This window comes from Phyllobates terribilis, unplaced genomic scaffold, assembly GCF_046119375.1.
Source record: "Phyllobates terribilis strain yellow unplaced genomic scaffold, ASM4611937v1 Scaffold_13__5_contigs__length_258822181, whole genome shotgun sequence".
Lineage (NCBI taxonomy): Eukaryota > Metazoa > Chordata > Amphibia > Anura > Dendrobatidae > Phyllobates > Phyllobates terribilis.
Window position 1 is genome coordinate 96,379,072 of NW_027362773.1, and position 21,806 is coordinate 96,400,877.

The following is a 21,806-nucleotide window of genomic DNA, read 5'->3' on the forward strand; positions in this document are numbered from 1 at the left end:
ATCAGTATAGGATCAGTAATGTAATGTATGTACACAGTCACTGCACCAGCAGAATAGTGAGTGCAGCTCTGGAGTATAATACAGGATGTAACTCAGATCAGTAATGTAATGCATGTACACAGTGACTCCACCAGCAGAATAGTGAGTGCAGCTCTGGAGTATAATACAGGATGTAACTCAGGATCAGTATAGGATCAGTAATGTAATGTATGTACACAGTCACTGCACCAGCAGAATAGTGAGTGCAGCTCTGGAGTATAATACAGGATGTAACTCAGGATCAGTACAGGATCAGTAATGTAATGTATGTACACAGTGACTCCACCAGCAGAATAGTGAGTGCAGCTCTGAAGTATAATACAGGATGTAACTCAGGATAAGTAATGTAATGTATGTACACAGTGACTGCACCAGCAGAATAGTGAGTGCAGCTCTGGAGTATAATACAGGATGTAACTCAGGATCAATACAGGATCAGTAATGTAATGTATGTGCACAGTGACTGCACCAGCAGAATAGTGAGTGCAGCTCTGGAGTATAATACAGGATGTAATTTAGGATCAGTACAGGATCAGTAATGTAATGTATGTACACAGTGACTGCACCAGCAGAATAGTGAGTGCAGCTCCGGAGTATAATACAGGATGTAACTCAGGATCAGTATAGGATCAGTAATGTAATGTATGTACACGGTGACTGCACCAGCAGAATAGAGACTGCAGCTCTGGAGTATAATACAGGATGTAACTCAGGATCAGTATAGGATCAGTAATGTAATGTATGTACACAGTGACTGCACCAGCAGAATAGAGAGTGCAGCTCTGGAGTATAATACAGGAGGTAACTCAGGATCAGTATAGGATCAGTAATGTAATGTATGTACACAGTGACTGCACCAGCAGAATAGTGAGCGTAGCTCTGGAGTATAATACAGGATGTAACTCAGGATCAGTAGAGGATCAGTAATGTAATGTATGTACACAGTGACTGCACCAGCAGAATAGTGAGCGTAGCTCTAGGATATAATTAAAAATCAGTAATGCAATGCATTTACCAAGTTACTCAGCAGTGTTCAGAGTTTGACATAGTAAGTCCACCCGCAGTCCCATGTAAAACCATACATAAATCATTATTTGTTACACAAACAGAGCTCTGCCATAAAGTGACCAGTACAGCGCTGCTACATCTGGAATGTGGTAGATCAGTGAGTGACATAATCTACCTTTCTTGTGCCTTCAGTATAAGTGAATGAAAATTTAACGAATATTACAACAAACAAGACACAAAATGAGGCCAAGTTCTCCATGAAGTGTAACCCACAACCAGCGGTGGCTGCTCCCAGCCGGCGAACGTGTCCTTTCATCCTCACGTCTGATGTACTGAAGAGTCGGAGGAGGAGGTTGTGTTTTCCATCAGTATCTGAAGCTTATTAAATATGGACAGGTGACATCTCGAGTTGTTTTTTTGCAGGAACAGTCCTGTCACCCGGTGCAGGTGATGAAAGTGGAACGTGCCCACAACCTCCAGCACGTCAGAGGCAAAAGCGGAAGCATGGAAGCCGCGACAGTGTTCTGTACAGAGGTGCGCTATGTAATCACATGTATATCCTATCACTGACGCCCCCGGGCAGCTCTCCACATCGGGAGGGGGCCGGGGGGCCGACCCCTCTGTGCTTCATGACATCCACCTGGGAGAAGATCCAGAAAAGAGGAGGCCCTTCTCCCCAATACTATGGTGCCATTATCGGTCATTAGGGGTTTAGTTATATTATAAATTATTAGGGGTAAAATTCTGTATCAGTGAGTTTGGGGGTCACTTCCCATATAGTAATGATTAGGGGTGTAGGTTTAAATCAATGATTTGGGGTCTAGTTATAAAATAATATCTTGGGATCACTTCCCATATATTAATGATTAGAGTCACTTCCCATATATTGATTATTAGGGGTATAGTTATATATCAGGCAATTGTGTCTCACCTCTCATATATCAGCGATTAGGGGTCTACTTATATATTAATGAGTTGGGGGTCACTCCTCATATAATAAGGATTAAGGATCTAGATATATATTAATAAATTGGGGTCACTTTGTATACATCACTGGTTAAGGGTGTAGTTATAAATTAATAGGTTAGGAGGTAATTTCTCATACATTTAGGGGTCACTTCCCATAGATCCCTAATTTCGGGTAAGTTGAAGGTCCAGGTTCTACATATAAAACCACCAATAAATCTGGGGTCAGAGTATATACTTTGTATTTTGTCAATTGGATAGGTTAATATATCAGTCAGTTTGGATCAATGAGAAGAATCCGTATCTTGAGTGAGGGGTGTACTTCATATTCATAAATTTATAGGTGGCTAAGAATGAATTCCCAAAGTTACTGGCGTCATGCACTTACATTTTGGCTGTTTTTTAAGTCTATGTCGCCTTCTCCCGTTTTCAGCGACACTCCACTCCTCTTCTAAGCCACATGACTTGAAATCAGACTCTCCGGGTCACACAGGGGTTTATGTGTGGAACAGAAGTCACTTTTACAATGTAAGATTATGGAGCCTTGTTCTGAGTCTCATTCGCTCACAACCCTGTGTGAGTCAGGAGAGGAGAGGAGCACTCAGAGTGGCCAGAAGTGGAGTGGAGCAGCGCTGAAAACTGGGTAAGACGCAATCGCTAATGCACTGCACCACATTACGGACATATTTTAAAAAAAAAATTGTGTAAGGGTTCAATTGCACTGTACAGAGGCATCAATAAGATGGGGTCAGGTTATATATATATATATATATATTAATGTCTGGGTTGACTTTCAAGGGGTTCAGTCCATTTACATCATTAGGACCTCACAAAAAAGTGACCATTTTACAATTAAGAAGATCAGAAAGTTGAGGGTCGGTCAACTTGTATCATTGATCCAGGGGACATTACATAAGAATAGGATACTCTGACCAAATTAAACCTGATGTAGGCGATCCCCAAAAAGGGCCCCCTTTTACTAAATATTTGCTCCTTGCTTGGATTTATAATCATGAAGTCTACAGACATTTTGCTGGTCAAACACTATTTTTGGTCGTTTCATGAGATTGAATTCCTTTGACTTTGGTCGCCCAACCAACCTCTCACTATTATCTGATGCTAGAAATCAAGCAAATCCCGGTAGAGCCACTTGAACCTTGTTCCAACAGTCATCTGTATAGGTCAAGACGTTATATACACACACATATGGCTTGGTACAGGAGAAAGATGTCCATAAACATTAATATAACTATATATATAATATATAGACAGAGCTGGCCGCTATTTGTTTTCTTCACGGAATAACACATAGAATATATTATTATTATAGAAAGACGACAGAAAGGGATCGGGGGAGGAGAGGTCAATACTAAACACCACATCAAAGAACGGGATCATCTACTACTAGGTGCACGTATCGGAGCGACTATAGAAAATTAGGCACAAACTATATAATGGCTTCTAGGAAAAGGGGGGGGTCAAGAAATGGATGAAAAGAGTAAAGTGAAGAATGCGGGAATGTGCCGATCGGCTCAGAATATTCTGAACCGTCTCATGGAAGACACAGGATTAGCACTTGGCAAATCAACAAAAATGGTTGTCCATTGCAAACCATCTGCTGCAGGTAAAATTAAGATTTTTTTTACATTTTGTTGGGTAATAACTAAGCATCATTGGTTTTAATGGGTGCACATTGGTTTTACTAGGCATCCATTGGTTACAATGAACATCCATTGGTTTAATTGAATGTCTTTTTATATCAATGGGCGTCTGCTATTATCATTTGACAACCATTTGTTTTGGTGGATGTCCATTGGGTTTGATAGATGTCCACTGGTTTTAATGGACCCACACTGGTTTTATTAGGCATCTATTTGGTTTATGGGACATATACTGGTTTCATTAAGCATCCACTGATGTATTCAGGCATCACAGGGTTTCAATGGGCATCATGGATGGCCATTAATTTTATTGGATGTCTAGACAATTCGTTGGACATCCATTGGTTTCCATAGGCATATATTGGATTAATGGGTCTCAGTTGGTTTTATTGGCCATCCACTGGATTAAGTGGGCATCCACTGGTCTTACCGAATGTCTCTTGGTATACTGGACACCTACTGGTTTCATTGGATTCAATAAGCATCCATTGATGTCTTCAGATATCACATGGTTTTAATGGGCATCATGGATGGCCATTAATTTTATTGAATGTCTATAGAATTCATTGGACATCCATTGGTTTCCATGGGCATATATTGGATTAATAGGTCTCAGTTGGGCATCCACTGGTCTTACCGAATGTCTATTGGTATACTGGACACCTACTGGTTTCAGTGGTTTTCACTTGGTTTCACTGGACACCTAATGGATTCAATGGGCATCCACCAAGTTCAATAAACATTGAAACAGCCCTTTTAGATGGGCGTAACAATACTATTTACATAGTGGGGTCTCAATAAGTGGATCCCCTCTATTACCTCAACATGCCCTCCTAAGAAAATATAATAGGCTGTCTTTACAAGACGACAAGACTTAAAGAATGAATCATTATAAAGTCCAATTAAGTCAATCTGAGTCTATCGTTGTGATACATTTATATTAAACGGCTGATTTCCTCCAGCTATAACATGGGGATTGGGGTCGAATTAGACTCATTATTAACCCATAGTTCTGCCATTTGTCCAATGAACTAAACGTCCATCAACGTTAACCATTATTTGATGGCTTGTTAGAGGTGAAAGGGCAATTTTTACTTTGCATAGTAAACAGGAAAGACCCTGCAAAGAGGAAAGACAGGAAGAAAGCAAAATAATAATAGTTGCATGTATATACAGCAAGAAGGAAAGAGTAATATAAGGTTTAACATAAAAGTTGTTGGGATTTTCAAAATTTCTTTGATTCTTTTAGTTATTTAGGCATTAAAGGGTCATTCCACTCACCAATAATTAGTTTAGTAGCCCATGGCAAATGTGCAAACCGATATGCAACGTTTAGTGTAAATTATAGGCAAAGTCATTGCTTGTATTGGTCAGAAGAATGACCCGAAGAGGTTGAGGAGGAGACAATATTGAGCCTAAATAGCCCCAACAAGGACAATTCATAAAATGTTTGGTCCATTCTAAGACTATTAAGCCCCATAGCGTTTGTGCCATGAGAAGTTTTTGGACCAGTCTATAATGTTTTTTTTATCATATTTTCAGGTCGCAAGTAAAAGTAAACCAACATCAACTGGACTTGTTTAGATTTTAAAAGATGTTTCCTTGTTCGACTAATTGACTTCCTTAGATAATTTCTTAGACTCTAAGCTCCAGTATAACCATCACCACTCATTCGATGACCGCTAATGGCAGATCTACAAGACGATATCTACTTGAAGAACTTTCCTTCCTTGAGGATGCCACTTAGATGAGCATTAATACATCATTTATCCACTTATCACCAACGATCCTAAAGGCTTCCTCCATTGACCTGACGATGCCATGCCAACAGAAAGTTGACCTGTTGAAGCCACCATTATGAGTAGTGGACTATCTCCAAGAACTCTAACCCAGTACAGTTTACTACCATAACATATGATTTGGACCTGTATCTCCAGACATCTGAAGATCTGAAGACCACAACCACTCTGGGCTGGCAGGAAAGATGCGTTTTTGTGTTACCCATTGACGATGGACTAAATAAAGGATGTTCTTGGCTTTACAATGAGATAGCTCACACTCTATACAATACTCTTATATCATGGTAGGAACAACTACTATAAAATAATATTACTTACTGCAGCTGGACAATCATCGTCAGAGGCACTGCTGATATTTGGCAGTCAAACAAAAGGTTGTGGACAATATAGAGAAGCAACGAATGTGCAAGGCGGTCAGTTTAGGTGTTGGCTATAGCATGCAACAAGGGATCCTACTGTTTATCTAAGAGGCCACCTGCACTGTCGGCTACGGGAGAAGAAGACGACGGATGTTATGAGGAATGTGGGCAGCCTGTACGACAGAGGTACAGACACCATATGTACTAGCATTGTGTTCCCAGCTCCATATCCTTAGGAGGAAGCTTCAGGCCAAGTGAAGAGGTGCCCAATGGGTCTATCATGTTCTTGTAACGTTCTCCACGGTGTTTGGACAGGAACGGACCCCAATCTGGCTGCGGAGAGCAGATCAGCTTCAGCCTCTGCAAGGTGAGAACAAAAGTGTCAGGTTAGTAAAGAGTAAAATGTTGGTAACTTTAGGTAACTTATCTAGAAGCTTCTCCAAGGCCAGCAAAATGGTCTTCTAGAGGGGTGGTCTTCTGACAGAAGAAGATCTGAGAGAACTGCAAATCCATCCCGGAAAACCTTGTCTAGATTAGGGGAGCTCTTCCCAAATAGGTGGATGGGTTTAGGACAGGGCTGGAAGACCACTGTTGAGTAATCTCCATCCATTGTGCGACTATTGCAGGGTATTTCACTTTTGTAATAATTCGGTCACGAAAAGTTCCAACTCATCATAACATTCTAAGCCAATCCAAGACTCAATGGAAAGTTTTTAGTCAATGGGCAGTAAATAATTTCTAGCACTAATCTGAAATTCCAGGGAACAGGGTCTCAATTGTCCACCACTTCCTTGCACCACCATAGTCCCCATTCCCTCATGCCATCACCAAACGTCTAACTTTTGGGTTGGTACCAGAATGAATCCATTGACTTTGTAGGACATTGTTGATTTTAGTTGGTATCTATTAGTTTTCTTGGAAGCCCATTGGTTTCATTGGACATTTGCAGGTCTCATTAGGTATCAATGGGTTTCAATCCAATGAGTTCAATGAACAATGGAAGAGCAAAGAGCCTATTTCATAAAACAGCTTGATACAACAAGTCCTAAGAAGAGGACCCCGAAATGAAAAAAGGGCCCGATTTCTTGGGGTTGGGCTTTAATTTGCCACTAAATTTCTATCATCTTCATCGTTGACTTTGGCCATTTGCCTGGGCTACCTCCATATTGGTTGTTATGGCAGTTCAGGCTTTTCTGCACCTCCTGAACTCCATCGCATTGGTGTTATCTGCCACTATGAGGGTAGTAGTACAGGAATAGGGGTAGTAGTCTAAACTAGGGAAGATAACCACATTCTACAATCAGTAATAAGTCAATGGACCACCAGGAGAACGTGTCTATCCCAGAGGAACCTAAGTGAAATCTATTAGATCTGATTTCCGATTCTTAACGAAAGCTTCACATCCACTTTTTCCTTAATTATGGAATCCAGTAGCCCGGACAGTGGGGGCTTCAAAGTAATTGAATTTGTGTTCCTGATAATCCCCCGATGTATGCAAACCCAGCTAAATAAGAAACCTGAGATTCTAATTATCTGCGAATGATCGTTCTCCACCGAGGTGCACGCGAAGAAGAACGGCCTCCATGTCTGCTGCGGATGAATCAGGGGAGGGGGCGTCATAAACCGAACAATTATTGGTTTATTCACTATTAAAATAAATTGAGCTTCTAATGTCGTTATTTTTAATCTCCGCTAAATTGCCATTTTGACTCCTCGACCTCCCAAGTGAAAAGTGGTAAACGCGGTGGATTAGGCTGGGGACAGTGCGCTTGGCGAGGTGCACGGCCATGACAAAGTGCGCTGTAATCTTTTTATAATCCAGCTGTTCTCTGCTTATTGGAAGAAACAATCTCATTTTATTTTTGTCTTGCAATGGGCAGAAATAATCAGTATTTAGTATGCAAAACCAGAGCGCGGCTAATGATTGAGACGCTCGGAGCCGCTACCTCGATGAAGCTGCCCGGCGCCAGATGCATTTTGATGACAAACATGATCGGAATCCAGATGACGGAGCAGATCAGCATCAGCCACGCGAGGACCATGGACCACGTGGGGTAGTGATAGCTGCCATAAGTCATGGGCTCCCACTGGTAGAAGCTGAAGCACAGGATGAACTGAAAGACAAAGAGGGAAACACATCAGGTGGCGACACATTGTAACGCAAAACCTGCGAGGGCGAATAATGCAGAACCGCACCGCCGGCAGATTTACCCCGGTGTCCTCCTATCATGTCCCAGCCTAATCATCCTGCACAGATAGCCCACACACCTAAAGTGTCACCTCTTATCATGGCCACTAGGAGCACTGTTCTGTCCAATCAATGCATCTTCTGAAATACTCTGTGCTGCGAGGAGCCCCTGCATCTATTACTTATAACCTGCATGTACTTCACAGTACCACACTGCTCCTTTCACAAGCAGCCATTATCACATGAGTTATCACACAATTATGACACCTCTCCTGAAATACTCTGCACTGCTGGGAGTACCTGCACTGTGTCTGTGACCTCCCACAAGATCAGTACACTCCTCTCCTGAAATACTCTGCACTGCTGGGAGACTCTGCACTGTGTCTATGACCTCCGACAAGATCAGTACACTCCTCTCCTGAAATACTCTGCGCTGCTGGGAGATCCTACACTGTATCTGTGACTTCCCACAAGATCAGTACACTCCTCTCCTGAAATACTCTGCGCTGCTTGGAGTCCTTGCACTGTGTCTGTGACTTCCCGCAAGATCAGTACACTCCTTTCCTTAAATACTCTGTGTTCTTCATAGTACACAGTTCCTACCACTATATTATTCTTCCATCCTGAAATACTCTGCGCTGCTGGAAGACTCTGCCACTTTTACTAAATTTCTCTCACTCCATGACTTTCCACCAGATCACCGTGCTCCTCTCCTGAAATACTCTGTGCTACTGCAAGACATTGCTCTATCTATCATATAACCAGTTGTAGCGAGGAGCTGGATTGTGTCTATACGACAACACTTAATGTTGTATGTGTTCCCATGACAACGTTTCTTCCTCCCTGTCACCCTAAACAACACTTCTTGCCCATGTCCCCATGACAACACTTACTGACCCTGCACGCCAGCATTTCATTGGCTACTATGCATATTCTTATGGTTACTATCAAACCCAACTTTCATCTCTAAGTTCTGTCAGTCTATGATAACACTGAGCTACCAGAGTACAGGGCCAGGAAGTGTTGTCATAGGGACACAGCAGGTTTGTAACTTCAGATATTTACAATCTATTTAATATTTGATTACAAGCTTTAGGTGAGGGAATTAAATAGAGATTAAATTCTTTTCTGGCTTATAAATGTAAAGGTGCAGAATTAATTGTAAGCAATGTATAGCGGTATTATAATTGTCGTGTGTTATAAAGTTGTGGTATATATCGTCCTCCCAGTACATCGCATTGATCCCTTTTGTCTTTCATCTTTTTATATATATTGGCTATGATCCTTAATTAATGAAGCAATCGAGGAGCAGACATTATAAATGCACAGAATGGCGGCATCCCTATAGATACAGTATACAGCCCTCCATGGTGACATATACACGGATATTATGTATTTTTGGTTGCTCTTTGCCGACACCCAGTGTCTGAAAGTAGGAACTACACCCACATCAAACATCTGGACGGTGTTGCTTCTCATTGCAGCTTTTGTAGGGACTTGTACTGGTGATGCTCCACGGGCAAAAGTATGCAGATGAGCTCTCCGTGGCACCAGAAACGCCGTATTCTTCTAGTTAGATTTAATTTTCAGTAAAAATATAAGATGCTGGTTATTACTAGCTTTATACACCTTCACGCAGAATTGTTTTATATTGTTAATTTGCTTTCTAAATGCAAAGTTAAGCAAATTTATAAATAGTCTTCATTAAAAAAAAATTGTACCATTTTCATGCTGCAGAGTGTCTGTAACTCCTTTATCTAGCTGAGTGATCAGCAAAAATAGTTCAAATCCATCAGAGCTTCTGGTTCTGATGCCTATCTCTGCTCCCCCTACCTTCCCTCAGTATTAGAAATACCAGCATTCAGGTGGTAGAACACAGATTTCCACACTAAGGACAGGGAAGAAAGCATATAACTTCTCATGGAGGGCAGCGAAAACGGGCTATAAATAAGGAGGAAAGCACAAGAAAAGGAAATAAGTGCAGGATAGAAGCTGTGCTGATATATCAGCTAATGAAATCAGCAGCACCTTGGATACGCACACAGACTTCTTAAAATGTTTTAGACCATAAATTATCAGATAACGTGCATAAGTCTATATTGTTGAGGAAATTACTGGTGATGGAGGGGGTACAATAAGATTTTATTTAATTTTAAATTTAGAACATTATAATTTTCACTAGCAGCAAAAAATCCAGTGTATAACATAATTACAAGGGGTCCTCTGCCTAGAAATCCACAGTCAATGGAAAAGGAGCCACAAAGTATTTTGGTGCCATCTTGTGGTCAGAGCAGCAATGACATATTGTACTTGTAGCTGTTAAACAGGCCGACCCCATATGAAGGATGTGAGAAGTCTCAGGACAGGTTAGTTCCATACTGTATCTCCTCCCGGCTTTGTCAGACATTGCCCGGCATAAGTCGCCCTATAGTCTGCGTTCGGCAATCATTACCATCTTGGTATTGTGTGAATATCAATATCTCTGGTATTTAGAATCTGGACTTTTTATTTGTATTGATTTCGGCTGGAGAGAAAATGACATATTACTGCTGTATCCTCATCTATTGTGCAGAGATAGTTCTTATTGTGCCGTATACAATGTAGGACCTGTCAGTCAATAGTCGCTGCATTTTTATTTTCCTCCAGATACAATATATTTGTCTGTGTGTGCTGCATGTGCACTAAAGCTGTGCTGTATGTGTGATGTGTGTGTGTGCTGCATGTGCACTAAAGCTGTGCTGTATGTGTGATGTGTGTGTGTGCTGCATGTGTACGTGTGCTGTATGTGTATGAAGTGTATGTGTGCTGTATGTGTATGATGTGCATGTGTGCTGTATGTGTATGATGTGTATGTGTGCTGTATGTGTATGATGTGCATGTGTGCTGTATGTGTATGATGTGCATGTGTGCTGTATGTGTATGATGTGTATGTGTGCTGTATGTGTATGTGTGCTGTATGTGTATGATATGTATGTGTGCTGTATGTGTATGATGTGCATGTGTGCTGTATGTGTATGATGTGTATGTGTGCTGTATGTGTATGTGTGCTGTATGTGTATGATATGTATGTGTGCTGTATGTGTATGATGTGCATGTGTGCTGTATGTGTATGATGTGTATGTGTGCTGTATGTGTATGATGTGCATGTGTGCTGTATGTGTATGATGTGCATGTGTGCTGTATGTGTATGATGTGTATGTGTGCTGTATGTGTATGTGTGCTGTATGTGTATGATATGTATGTGTGCTGTATGTGTATGATGTGCATGTGTGCTGTATGTGTATGATGTGTATGTGTGCTGTATGTGTATGTGTGCTGTATGTGTATGATATGTATGTGTGCTGTATGTGTATGATGTGCATGTGTGCTGTATGTGTATGATGTGTATGTGTGCTGTATGTGTATGTGTGCTGTATGTGTATGATATGTATGTGCGCTGTATGTGTATGATATGTATGTGTGCTGTGTATGTGTGCTGTATGTGTATGATGTGTATGTGTGCTGTATGTGTATGATGTGCATGTGTGCTGAATGTGTATGATGTGTATGTGTGCTGTATGTGTATGATGTGTATGTGTGCTGTATGTGTATGATGTGTATGTGTGCTGTATGTGTATGATGTGCACGTGTGCTGTATGTGTATGATGTGCATGTGTGCTGTATGTGTATGATGTGCATGTGTGCTGTATGTGTATGATGTGTATGTGTGCTGTATGTGTATGTGTGCTGTATGTGTATGATGTGTATGTGCGCTGTATATGCATGATGTGTATGTGTGCTGCATGTGTATGATGTGTATGTGTGCTGTATGTGTATGATGTGTATGTGTGCTGTATGTGTATGATGTGTATGTGTGCTGTATGTGTATGATGTGTATGTGTGCTGTATGTGTATGATGTGTATGTGCGCTGTATGTGTATGATGTGTATGTGTGCTGTATGTGTATGATGTGTATGTGTGCTGTATGTGTATGATGTTTATGTGTGCTGTATGTGTATGATGTGTATGTGTGCTGTATGTGTACGATGTGTATGTGCGCTGTATGTGTATGATGTGTATGTGTGCTGTATGTGTATGATGTGTATGTGTGCTGTATGTGTATAATGTGTATGTGTGCTGTATGTGTATGATGTGTATGTGTGATGTATGTGTATGTGTGCTGTATGTGTATGATGTGTATGTGTGCTGTATGTGTATGATATGTATGTGTGCTGTATGTGTATGATGTGTATGTGTGCTGGATGTGTATGATGTGTATGTATGCTGTATGTGTACGATGTGTATGTGCGCTGTATGTGTATGATGTGTATGTGTGCTGTATGTGTATGATGTGTATGTGTGCTGTATGTGTATGATGTGTATGTGTGCTGGATGTGTATGATGTGTATGTGTGCTGTATGTTTATGATGTGTATGTGTGCTGTATGTGTATGATGTGTATGTGTGCTGTATGTGCATGATGTGTATGTGTGCTGTATGTGTATGATGTGTATGTGTGCTGTATGTGTATGATGTGTATGTGCGCTGTATGTGTATGATATGTATGTGTGCTGTATGTGCATGATGTGTATTGTGCTGTATGTGCATGATGTGTATGTGTGCTGTATGTGTATGATGTGTATGTGTGCTGTATGTGTATGATGTTTATGTGTGCTGTATGTGTATGATGTGTATGTGTGCTGTATGTGTATGATGTGTATTGTGCTGTATGTGCATGATGTGTATGTGTGCTGTATGTGTATGATGTGTATGTGTGCTGTATGTGTATGATGTGTATGTGTGCTGTATGTGTATGATATGTATGTGTGCTGTATGTGCATGATGTGTATGTGTGCTGTATGTGTATGATGTGTATGTGTGCTGTATGTTTATGATGTGTATGTGTGCTGTATGTGTATGATGTGTATGTGTGCTGTATGTGTATGATGTGTATTGTGCTGTATATGTATGATGTGTATGTGTGCTGTATGTGTATGATGTGTATGTGCGCTGTATGTGTATGATGTGTATTGTGCTGTATGTGCATGATGTGTATGTGTGCTGTATGTTTATGATGTGTATGTGTGCTGTATGTGTATGATGTGTATGTGTGCTGTATGTGTATGATGTGTATATGCGCTGTATTTGTATGATGTGTATGTGTGCTGTATGTGTATGATGTGTATGTGTGCTGTATGTGTATGTGTGCTGTATGTGTATGATGTGTATGTGTGCTGTATGTGTATGATGTGTATGTGTGCTGTATGTGTATGTGTGCTGTATGTGTATGATGTGTATGTGTGCTGTATGTGTATGATGTGTATGTGTGCTGTATATGTATGATGTGTATGTGTGCTGTATGTATATGATGTGTATGTGTGCTGTATGTGTATGATGTGTATGTGTGCTATATGTGTATGATGTGTATGTGTGCTGTATGTGTATGATGTGTATGTGTGCTGTATATGTATGATGTGTATGTGTGCTGTATGTGTATGATGTGTATGTGTGCTGTATGTGTATGATGTGTATGTGTGCTGTATGTGTATGATGTGTATGTGTGCTGTATGTGTATGATGTGTATGTGTGCTGTATATGTATGATGTGTATGTGTGCTGTATGTGTATGATGTGTATGTGTGCTGTATGTGTATGATGTGTATGTGTGCTATATGTGTATGATGTGTATGTGTGCTATATGTGTATGATGTGTATGTGTGATTTATGTGTATGATGTGTATGTGTGCTATATGTGTATGATGTGTATGTGTGCTGTATGTGTATGATGTGTATGTGTGATTTATGTGTATGATGTGTATGTGGATCATGTGTACAGTATGTGTGCTGTATGTATTTAATGTGTATGTGCGCTGTATGTGCATGATGTGTATGTGTGCTGTATGTGTACAATGTGTATGTGTGCTGTATGTGTATGATGTGTATTGTGCTGTATGTGTATGTGTGATGTATGTGTATGATGTGTATGTGTATGATGTGTATTGTGCTGTATGTGTATGTGTGCTGTATGTGTATGATGTGTATTGTGCTGTATGTGTGTGCTGTATGTGTATGATGTGTAAGTTTGCTGTATGTGTATGGTGTGTATTGTGCTGTATGTGTATGATGTGTATGTGTGCTGTATGTGTATGATGTGTATGTGTGCTGTATGTGTATGATGTGTATGTGTGATGTATGTGTATGTGTGCTGTATGTTTATGATGTGTATGTGTGTTGTATGTGTATGATGTGTATGTGTGCTGTATGTGTATGATGTGTATGTGTGCTGTATGTGTATGATGTGTATGTGTGCTGGATGTGTATGATATGTATGTGTGCTGTATGTGTATGATGTGTATGTGTGCTGGATGTGTATGATGTGTATGTATGCTGTATGTGTACGATGTGTATGTGCGCTGTATGTGTATGATGTGTATGTGTGCTGGATGTGTATGATGTGTATGTGTGCTGTATGTTTATGATGTGTATGTGTGCTGTATGTGTATGATGTGTATGTGTGCTGTATGTGTATGATGTGTATTGTGCTGTATGTGCATGATGTGTATGGGTGCTGTATGTGTATGATATGTATGTGTGCTGTATGTGTATGATGTGTATATGCACTGTATTTGTATGATGTGTATGTGTGCTGTATGTGTATGATGTGTATGTGTGCTGTATGTGTATGATGTGTATGTGTGCTGTATGTGTATGATGTGTATGTGTGCTATATGTGTATGATGTGTATGTGTGCTGTATGTGTATGATGTGTATGTGTGCTGTATATGTATGATGTGTATGTGTGCTGTATGTGTATGATGTGTATGTGTGCTGTATGTGTATGATGTGTATGTGTGCTGTATGTGTATGATGTGTATGTGTGCTGTATGTGTATGATGTGTATGATGTGTATGTGTATGATGTGTATGTGTGCTGTATGTGTATGATGTGTATGTGTGCTGTATGTGTATGTGTGCTGTATGTGTATGATGTGTATGTGTGCTGTATGTGTATGATGTGTATGTGTGCTGTATGTGTATGATGTGTATGTGTGCTGTATATGTATGATGTGTATGTGTGCTGTATATGTATGATGTGTATGTGTGCTGTATGTGTATGATGTGTATGTGTGCTGTATGTGTATGATGTGTATGTGTGCTATATGTGTATGATGTGTATGTGTGCTGTATGTGTATGATGTGTATGTGTGCTGTATATGTATGATGTGTATGTGTGCTGTATGTGTATGATGTGTATGTGTGCTGTATGTGTATGATGTGTATGTGTGCTGTATGTGTATGATGTGTATGTGTGCTGTATGTGTATGATGTGTATGTGTGCTGTATATGTATGATGTGTATGTGTGCTGTATGTGTATGATGTGTATGTGTGCTGTATGTGTATGATGTGTATGTGTGCTATATGTGTATGATGTGTATGTGTGCTATATGTGTATGATGTGTATGTGTGCTGTATGTGTATGATGTGTATGTGTGCTGTATATGTATGATGTGTATGTGTGCTGTATGTGTATGATGTGTATGTGTGCTATATGTGTATTATGTGTATGTGTGCTATATGTGTATGATGTGTATGTGTGATTTATGTGTATGATTTGTATGTGTGCTGTATGTGTATGATGTGTATTGTGCTGTATGTGTATGTGTGATGTATGTGTATGATGTGTATGTGTATGATGTGTATTGTGCTGTATGTGTATGTGTGCTGTATGTGTATGATGTGTATTGTGCTGTATGTGTGTGCTGTGCATGTGTGCTGTATGTGTATGATGTGTAAGTTTGCTGTATGTGTATGGTGTGTATTGTGCTGTATGTGTATGTGTGATGTATGTGTATGATGTGTATGTGTATGATGTGTATGTGTATGATGTGTATTGTGCTGTATGTGTGTGCTGTGCATGTGTGCTGTATGTGTATGATGTGTATGTGTGCTGTATGTGTATGGTGTGTATTGTGCTGTATGTGTATGATGTGTATGTGTGCTGTATGTGTATAATGTGTATGTGTGCTGTATGTGTATGATGTGTATGTGTGCTGTATGTGTATGATGTGTATGTGTGATGTATGTGTATGTGTGCTGTATGTGTATGATGTGTATGTGTGCTGTATGTGTATGATGTGTATGTGTGCTGTATGTGTATGATATGTATGTGTGCTGTATGTGTATGATGTGTATGTGTGCTGTATCTGTATGATGTGTATGTGTGCTGTATGTGTATGATGTGTATGTGTGCTATATGTGTATGATGTGTATGTGTGCTGTATCTGTATTATGTGTATGTGGGCTGCATGTGTATGATGTGTATGTGTGCTGTATGTGTATGATGTGTATGTGTGCTGTATGTGTATGATGTGTATGTGTGCTGCATGTGTATGATGTGTATGTGTGCTGTATGTGTATGATGTGTATGTGTGCTGTATGTGTATGATGTGTATGTGTGCTGAATGTGTATAATGTGTATGTGTGCTCTATGTGTATGATGTGTATGTATGCTGTATGTGTATGATGTGTATGTGTGCTGTATGTGTATGATGTGTATGTGTGCTGTATCTGTATGATGTGTATGTGTGCTATATGTGTATGATGTGTATGTGTGCTGTAAATGTTTAATGTGTATGTGTGCTGTATGTGTATTATGTGTATGGGTGCTTGTAAATGTTTAATGTGTATGTGTGCTGTATGTGTATGATGTGTATGTGTGCTGTATGTGTATGATGTGTATGTGTGCTGTATGTGTATGATGTGTATGTGTGCTGAATGTGTATAATGTGTATGTGTGCTCTATGTGTATGATGTGTATGTATGCTGTATGTGTATGATGTGTATTTGAGCTGTGTATGTGTGCTGTATGTGTATGATGTGTATATGTGCTGTATGTGTGTATGTACATGTGCTGTATGTGTATGATGTGTATGTGTGCTGTATGTGTATGATGTGTATGTGTGTTGCATGTGTATGATGTGTATGTGCGCTGTATGTGTATGATGTGTATGTGTGCTGTATGTGTCTGATGTGTATGTGTGCTGTATGTGTATGATGTTTATGTGTGCTGTATGTGTATATGTACATGTGCTGTATGTGTATGATGTGTATGTGTGCTGTATGTGTATGATGTGTATGTGCTCTGTATGTGTATGATGTGTATGTGTGCTGTATGTGTATGCTGTGTATGTGTGCTGTATGTGTATGATGTTTATGTGTGCTGTATGTGTATATGTACATGTGCTGTATGTGTATGATGTGTATGTGTGCTGTATGTGTATGATGTGTATGTGTGCTGTATGTGTATGCTGTGTATGTGTGCTGTATGTGTATGATGTGTATGTGTGCTGTAAATGTTTAATGTGTACAGTACAGACCAAAAGTTTGGACACACCTTCTCATTTAAAGATTTTTCTGTATTTTCATGACTATGAAAATTTTACATTCACACTGAAGGCATCAAAACTATGAATTAACACATGTGGAATTATATACTTAACAAAAAAGTGTGAAACAACTGAAAATATGTCTTATATTCTAGGTTCTTCAAAGTAGCCACCTTTTGCTTTGATGACTGCTTTGCACACTCTTGGCATTCTCTTGAGGAGCTTCAAGAGGTAGTCACAGGAAATGGTTTTCACTTCACAGGTGTGCCCTGTCAGGTTTAATAAGTGGGATTTCTTGCCTTATAAATGGGGTTGGAACCATCAGTTGTGTTGTGCAGAAGTCTGGTGGATACACAGCTGATAGTCCTACTGAATAGACTGTTAGAATTTGTATTATAGCAAGAAAAAAGCCGCTAAGTAAAGAAAAACGAGTGGCCATCATTACTTTAAGAAATGAAGGTCTGTCAGTCCGAAAAATTTGGCAAACTTTGAACGTGTCCCCAAGTGCAGTTGCAAAAACCATCAAGCGCTACAAAGAAACTGGCTCACATGAGGATCGCCCCAGGAAAGGAAGACCAAGAGTCATCTCTGCTTCTGAGGATAAGTTTATCCGAGTCACCAGCCTCAGAAATCGCAGGTTAACAGCAGCTCAGATTAGAGACCAGGTCAATGCCACACAGAGTTCTAGCAGCAGACACATCTCTACAACAACTGTTAAGAGGAGACTTTGTGCAGCAGGCCTTCATGGTAAAATAGCTGCTAGGAAACCACTGCTAAGGACAGGCAACAAGCAGAAGAGACTTGTTTGGGCTAAAGAACACAAAGAATGGACATTAGACCAGTGGAAATCTGTGCTAACCATCTCGATTGGGTTCAGGTCTGGTGACTGTGGAGGCCAGGTCATCTGGCGTAGCACCCCATCACTCTCCTGCTTGGTCAAATAGCCCTTACACAGCCTGGAGGTGTGTTTGGGGTCATTGTCCTGTTGAAAAATAAATGATGGTCCAACTAAACGCAAACCGGATGGAATAGCATGCCGCTGCAAGATGCTGTGGTAGCCATGCTGGTTCAGTATGCCTTCAATTTTTAATAAATCCCCAACATTGTCACCAGCAAAGCACCCCCACAACATCACACCTCCTCCTCCATGCTTCACGGTGGGAACCAGGCATGTAGAGTCCATCCGTTCACCTTTTCTGCGTCGCACAAAGACACGGTGGTTGGAACCAAAGATCTCAAATTTAGACTCATCAGACCAGAGCACAGATTTCCACTGGTCTAATGTCCATTCCTTGTGTTCTTTAGCCCAAACAAGTCTCTTCTCCTTGTTGCCTGTCCTTAGCAGTGGTTTCCTAGCAGCTATTTTACCATGAAGGCCTGCTGCACAAAGTCTCCTCTTAACAGTTGTTGTAGAGATGTGTCTGCTGCTAGAACTCTGTGTGGCATTGACCTGGTCTCTAATCTGAGCTGCTGTTAACCTGCGATTTCTGAGGCTGGTGACTCGGATAAACTTATCCTCAGAAGCAGAGGTGACTCTTGGTCTTCCTTTCCTGGGGCGATCCTCATGTGAGCCAGTTTCCTTGTAGCGCTTGATGGTTTTTGCAACTGCACTTGGGGACACTTTCAAAGTTTTCCCAATTTTTCAGACTGACTGACTTTCATTTCTTAAAGTAATGATGGCCACTCGTTTTTCTTTACTAGTACACAGTTCCTACCACTATATTATTCTTCCATCCTGAAATACTCTGCGCTGCTGGAAGACTCTGCCACTTTTACTAAATTTCTCTCACTCCATGACTTTCCACCAGATCACCGTGCTCCTCTCCTGAAATACTCTGTGCTACTGCAAGACATTGCTCTATCTATCATATAACCAGTTGTAGCGAGGAGCTGGATTGTGTCTATACGACAACACTTAATGTTGTATGTGTTCCCATGACAACGTTTCTTCCTCCCTGTCACCCTAAACAACACTTCTTGCCCATGTCCCCATGACAACACTTACTGACCCTGCACGCCAGCATTTCATTGGCTACTATGCATATTCTTATGGTTACTATCAAACCCAACTTTCATCTCTAAGTTCTGTCAGTCTATGATAACACTGAGCTACCAGAGTACAGGGCCAGGAAGTGTTGTCATAGGGACACAGCAGGTTTGTAACTTCAGATATTTACAATCTATTTAATATTTGATTACAAGCTTCAGGTGAGGGAATTAAATAGAGATTAAATTCTTTTCTGGCTTATAAATGTAAAGGTGCAGAATTAATTGTAAGCAATGTATAGCGGTATTATAATTGTCGTGTGTTATAAAGTTGTGGTATATATCGTCCTCCCAGTACATCGCATTGATCCCTTTTGTCTTTCATCTTTTTATATATATTGGCTATGATCCTTAATTAATGAAGCAATCGAGGAGCAGACATTATAAATGCACAGAATGGCGGCATCCCTATAGATACAGTATACAGCCCTCCATGGTGACATATACACGGATATTATGTATTTTTGGTTGCTCTTTGCCGACACCCAGTGTCTGAAAGTAGGAACTACACCCACATCAAACATCTGGACGGTGTTGCTTCTCATTGCAGCTTTTGTAGGGACTTGTACTGGTGATGCTCCACGGGCAAAAGTATGCAGATGAGCTCTCCGTGGCACCAGAAACGCCGTATTCTTCTAGTTAGATTTAATTTTCAGTAAAAATATAAGATGCTGGTTATTACTAGCTTTATACACCTTCACGCAGAATTGTTTTATATTGTTAATTTGCTTTCTAAATGCAAAGTTAAGGAAATTTATAAATAGTCTTCATTAAAAAAAAATTGTACCATTTTCATGCTGCAGAGTGTCTGTAACTCCTTTATCTAGCTGAGTGATCAGCAAAAATAGTTCAAATCCATCAGAGCTTCTGGTTCTGATGCCTATCTCTGCTCCCCCTACCTTCCCTCAGTATTAGAAATACCAGCATTCAGGTGGTAGAACACAGATTTCCACACTGAGGACAGGGAAGAAAGCATATAACTTCTCATGGAGGGCAGCGAAAACGGGCTATAAATAAGGAGGAAAGCACAAGAAAAGGAAATAAGTGCAGGATAGAAGCTGTGCTGATATATCAGCTAATGAAATCAGCAGCACCTTGGATACGCACACAGACTTCTTAAAATGTTTTAGACCATAAATTATCAGATAACGTGCATAAGTCTATATTGTTGAGGAAATTACTGGTGATGGAGGGGGTACAATAAGATTTTATTTAATTTTAAATTTAGAACATTATAATTTTCACTAGCAGCAAAAAATCCAGTGTATAACATAATTACAAGGGGTCCTCCGCCTAGAAATCCACAGTCAATGGAAAAGGAGCCACAAAGTATTTTGGTGCCATCTTGTGGTCAGAGCAGCAATGACATATTGTACTTGTAGCTGTTAAACAGGCCGACCCCATATGAAGGATGTGAGAAGTCTCAGGACAGGTTAGTTCCATACTGTATCTCCTCCCGGCTTTGTCAGACATTGCCCGGCATAAGTCGCCCTATAGTCTGCGTTCGGCAATCATTACCATCTTGGTATTGTGTGAATATCAATATCTCTGGTATTTAGAATCTGGACTTTTTATTTGTATTGATTTCGGCTGGAGAGAAAATGACATATTACTGCTGTATCCTCATCTATTGTGCAGAGATAGTTCTTATTGTGCCGTATACAATGTAGGACCTGTCAGTCAATAGTCGCTGGATTTTTATTTTCCTCCAGATACAATATATTTGTCTGTGTGTGCTGCATGTGCACTAAAGCTGTGCTGTATGTGTGATGTGTGTGTGTGCTGCATGTGTACGTGTGCTGTATGTGTATGATGTGTATGTGTGCTGTATGTGTATGATGTGCATGTGTGCTGTATGTGTATGATGTGTATGTGTGCTGTATGTGTATGATGTGCATGTGTGCTGTATGTGTATGATGTGCATGTGTGCTGTATGTGTATGATGTGCATGTGTGCTGTATGTGTATGATGTGTATGTGTGCTGTATGTGTATGTGTGCTGTATGTGTATGATATGTATGTGCGCTGTATGTGTATGATATGTATGTGTGCTGTGTATGTGTGCTGTATGTGTATGATGTGTATGTGTGCTGTATGTGTGTGCTGTGTATGTGTGCTGTATGTGTATGATGTGTATGTGTGCTGTATGTGTATGATGTGTATGTGTGCTGTATGTGTATGATGTGTATGTGTGCTGTATGTGTATAATCTGTATGTGTGCTGTATGTGCATTATGTGTATGTGCGCTGTATGTGTATGATGTGTATGTGTGCTGTATGTGTATGATGTGTATGTGCGCAGTATGTGTATGATGTGTATGTGTGCTATATGTGTATGATGTGTAAGTGTGCTGTATGTGTATGCTGTGTATGTGTGCT

At 40.3% G+C, this 21,806-nt stretch overlaps 1 protein-coding gene across 1 annotated transcript in view; it reads right to left on the reverse strand.

The window, feature by feature from the left end:
• Positions 1-208: 208 nt before the first annotated feature.
• The window catches only part of SLC6A5 (solute carrier family 6 member 5), a 146,265-nt gene continuing 124,667 nt past the window's right edge, over positions 209-21,806 (reverse strand). The window contains exons 15-16 of the mRNA XM_073658226.1: positions 7,779-7,946; positions 209-6,192 (exon numbers count right to left, since the gene is read on the reverse strand). Coding sequence (XP_073514327.1) covers positions 6,037-6,192; positions 7,779-7,946 — 324 coding nt within the window. The 3' untranslated portion in view covers positions 209-6,036. The remainder of the gene's footprint in view (positions 6,193-7,778; positions 7,947-21,806) is intronic.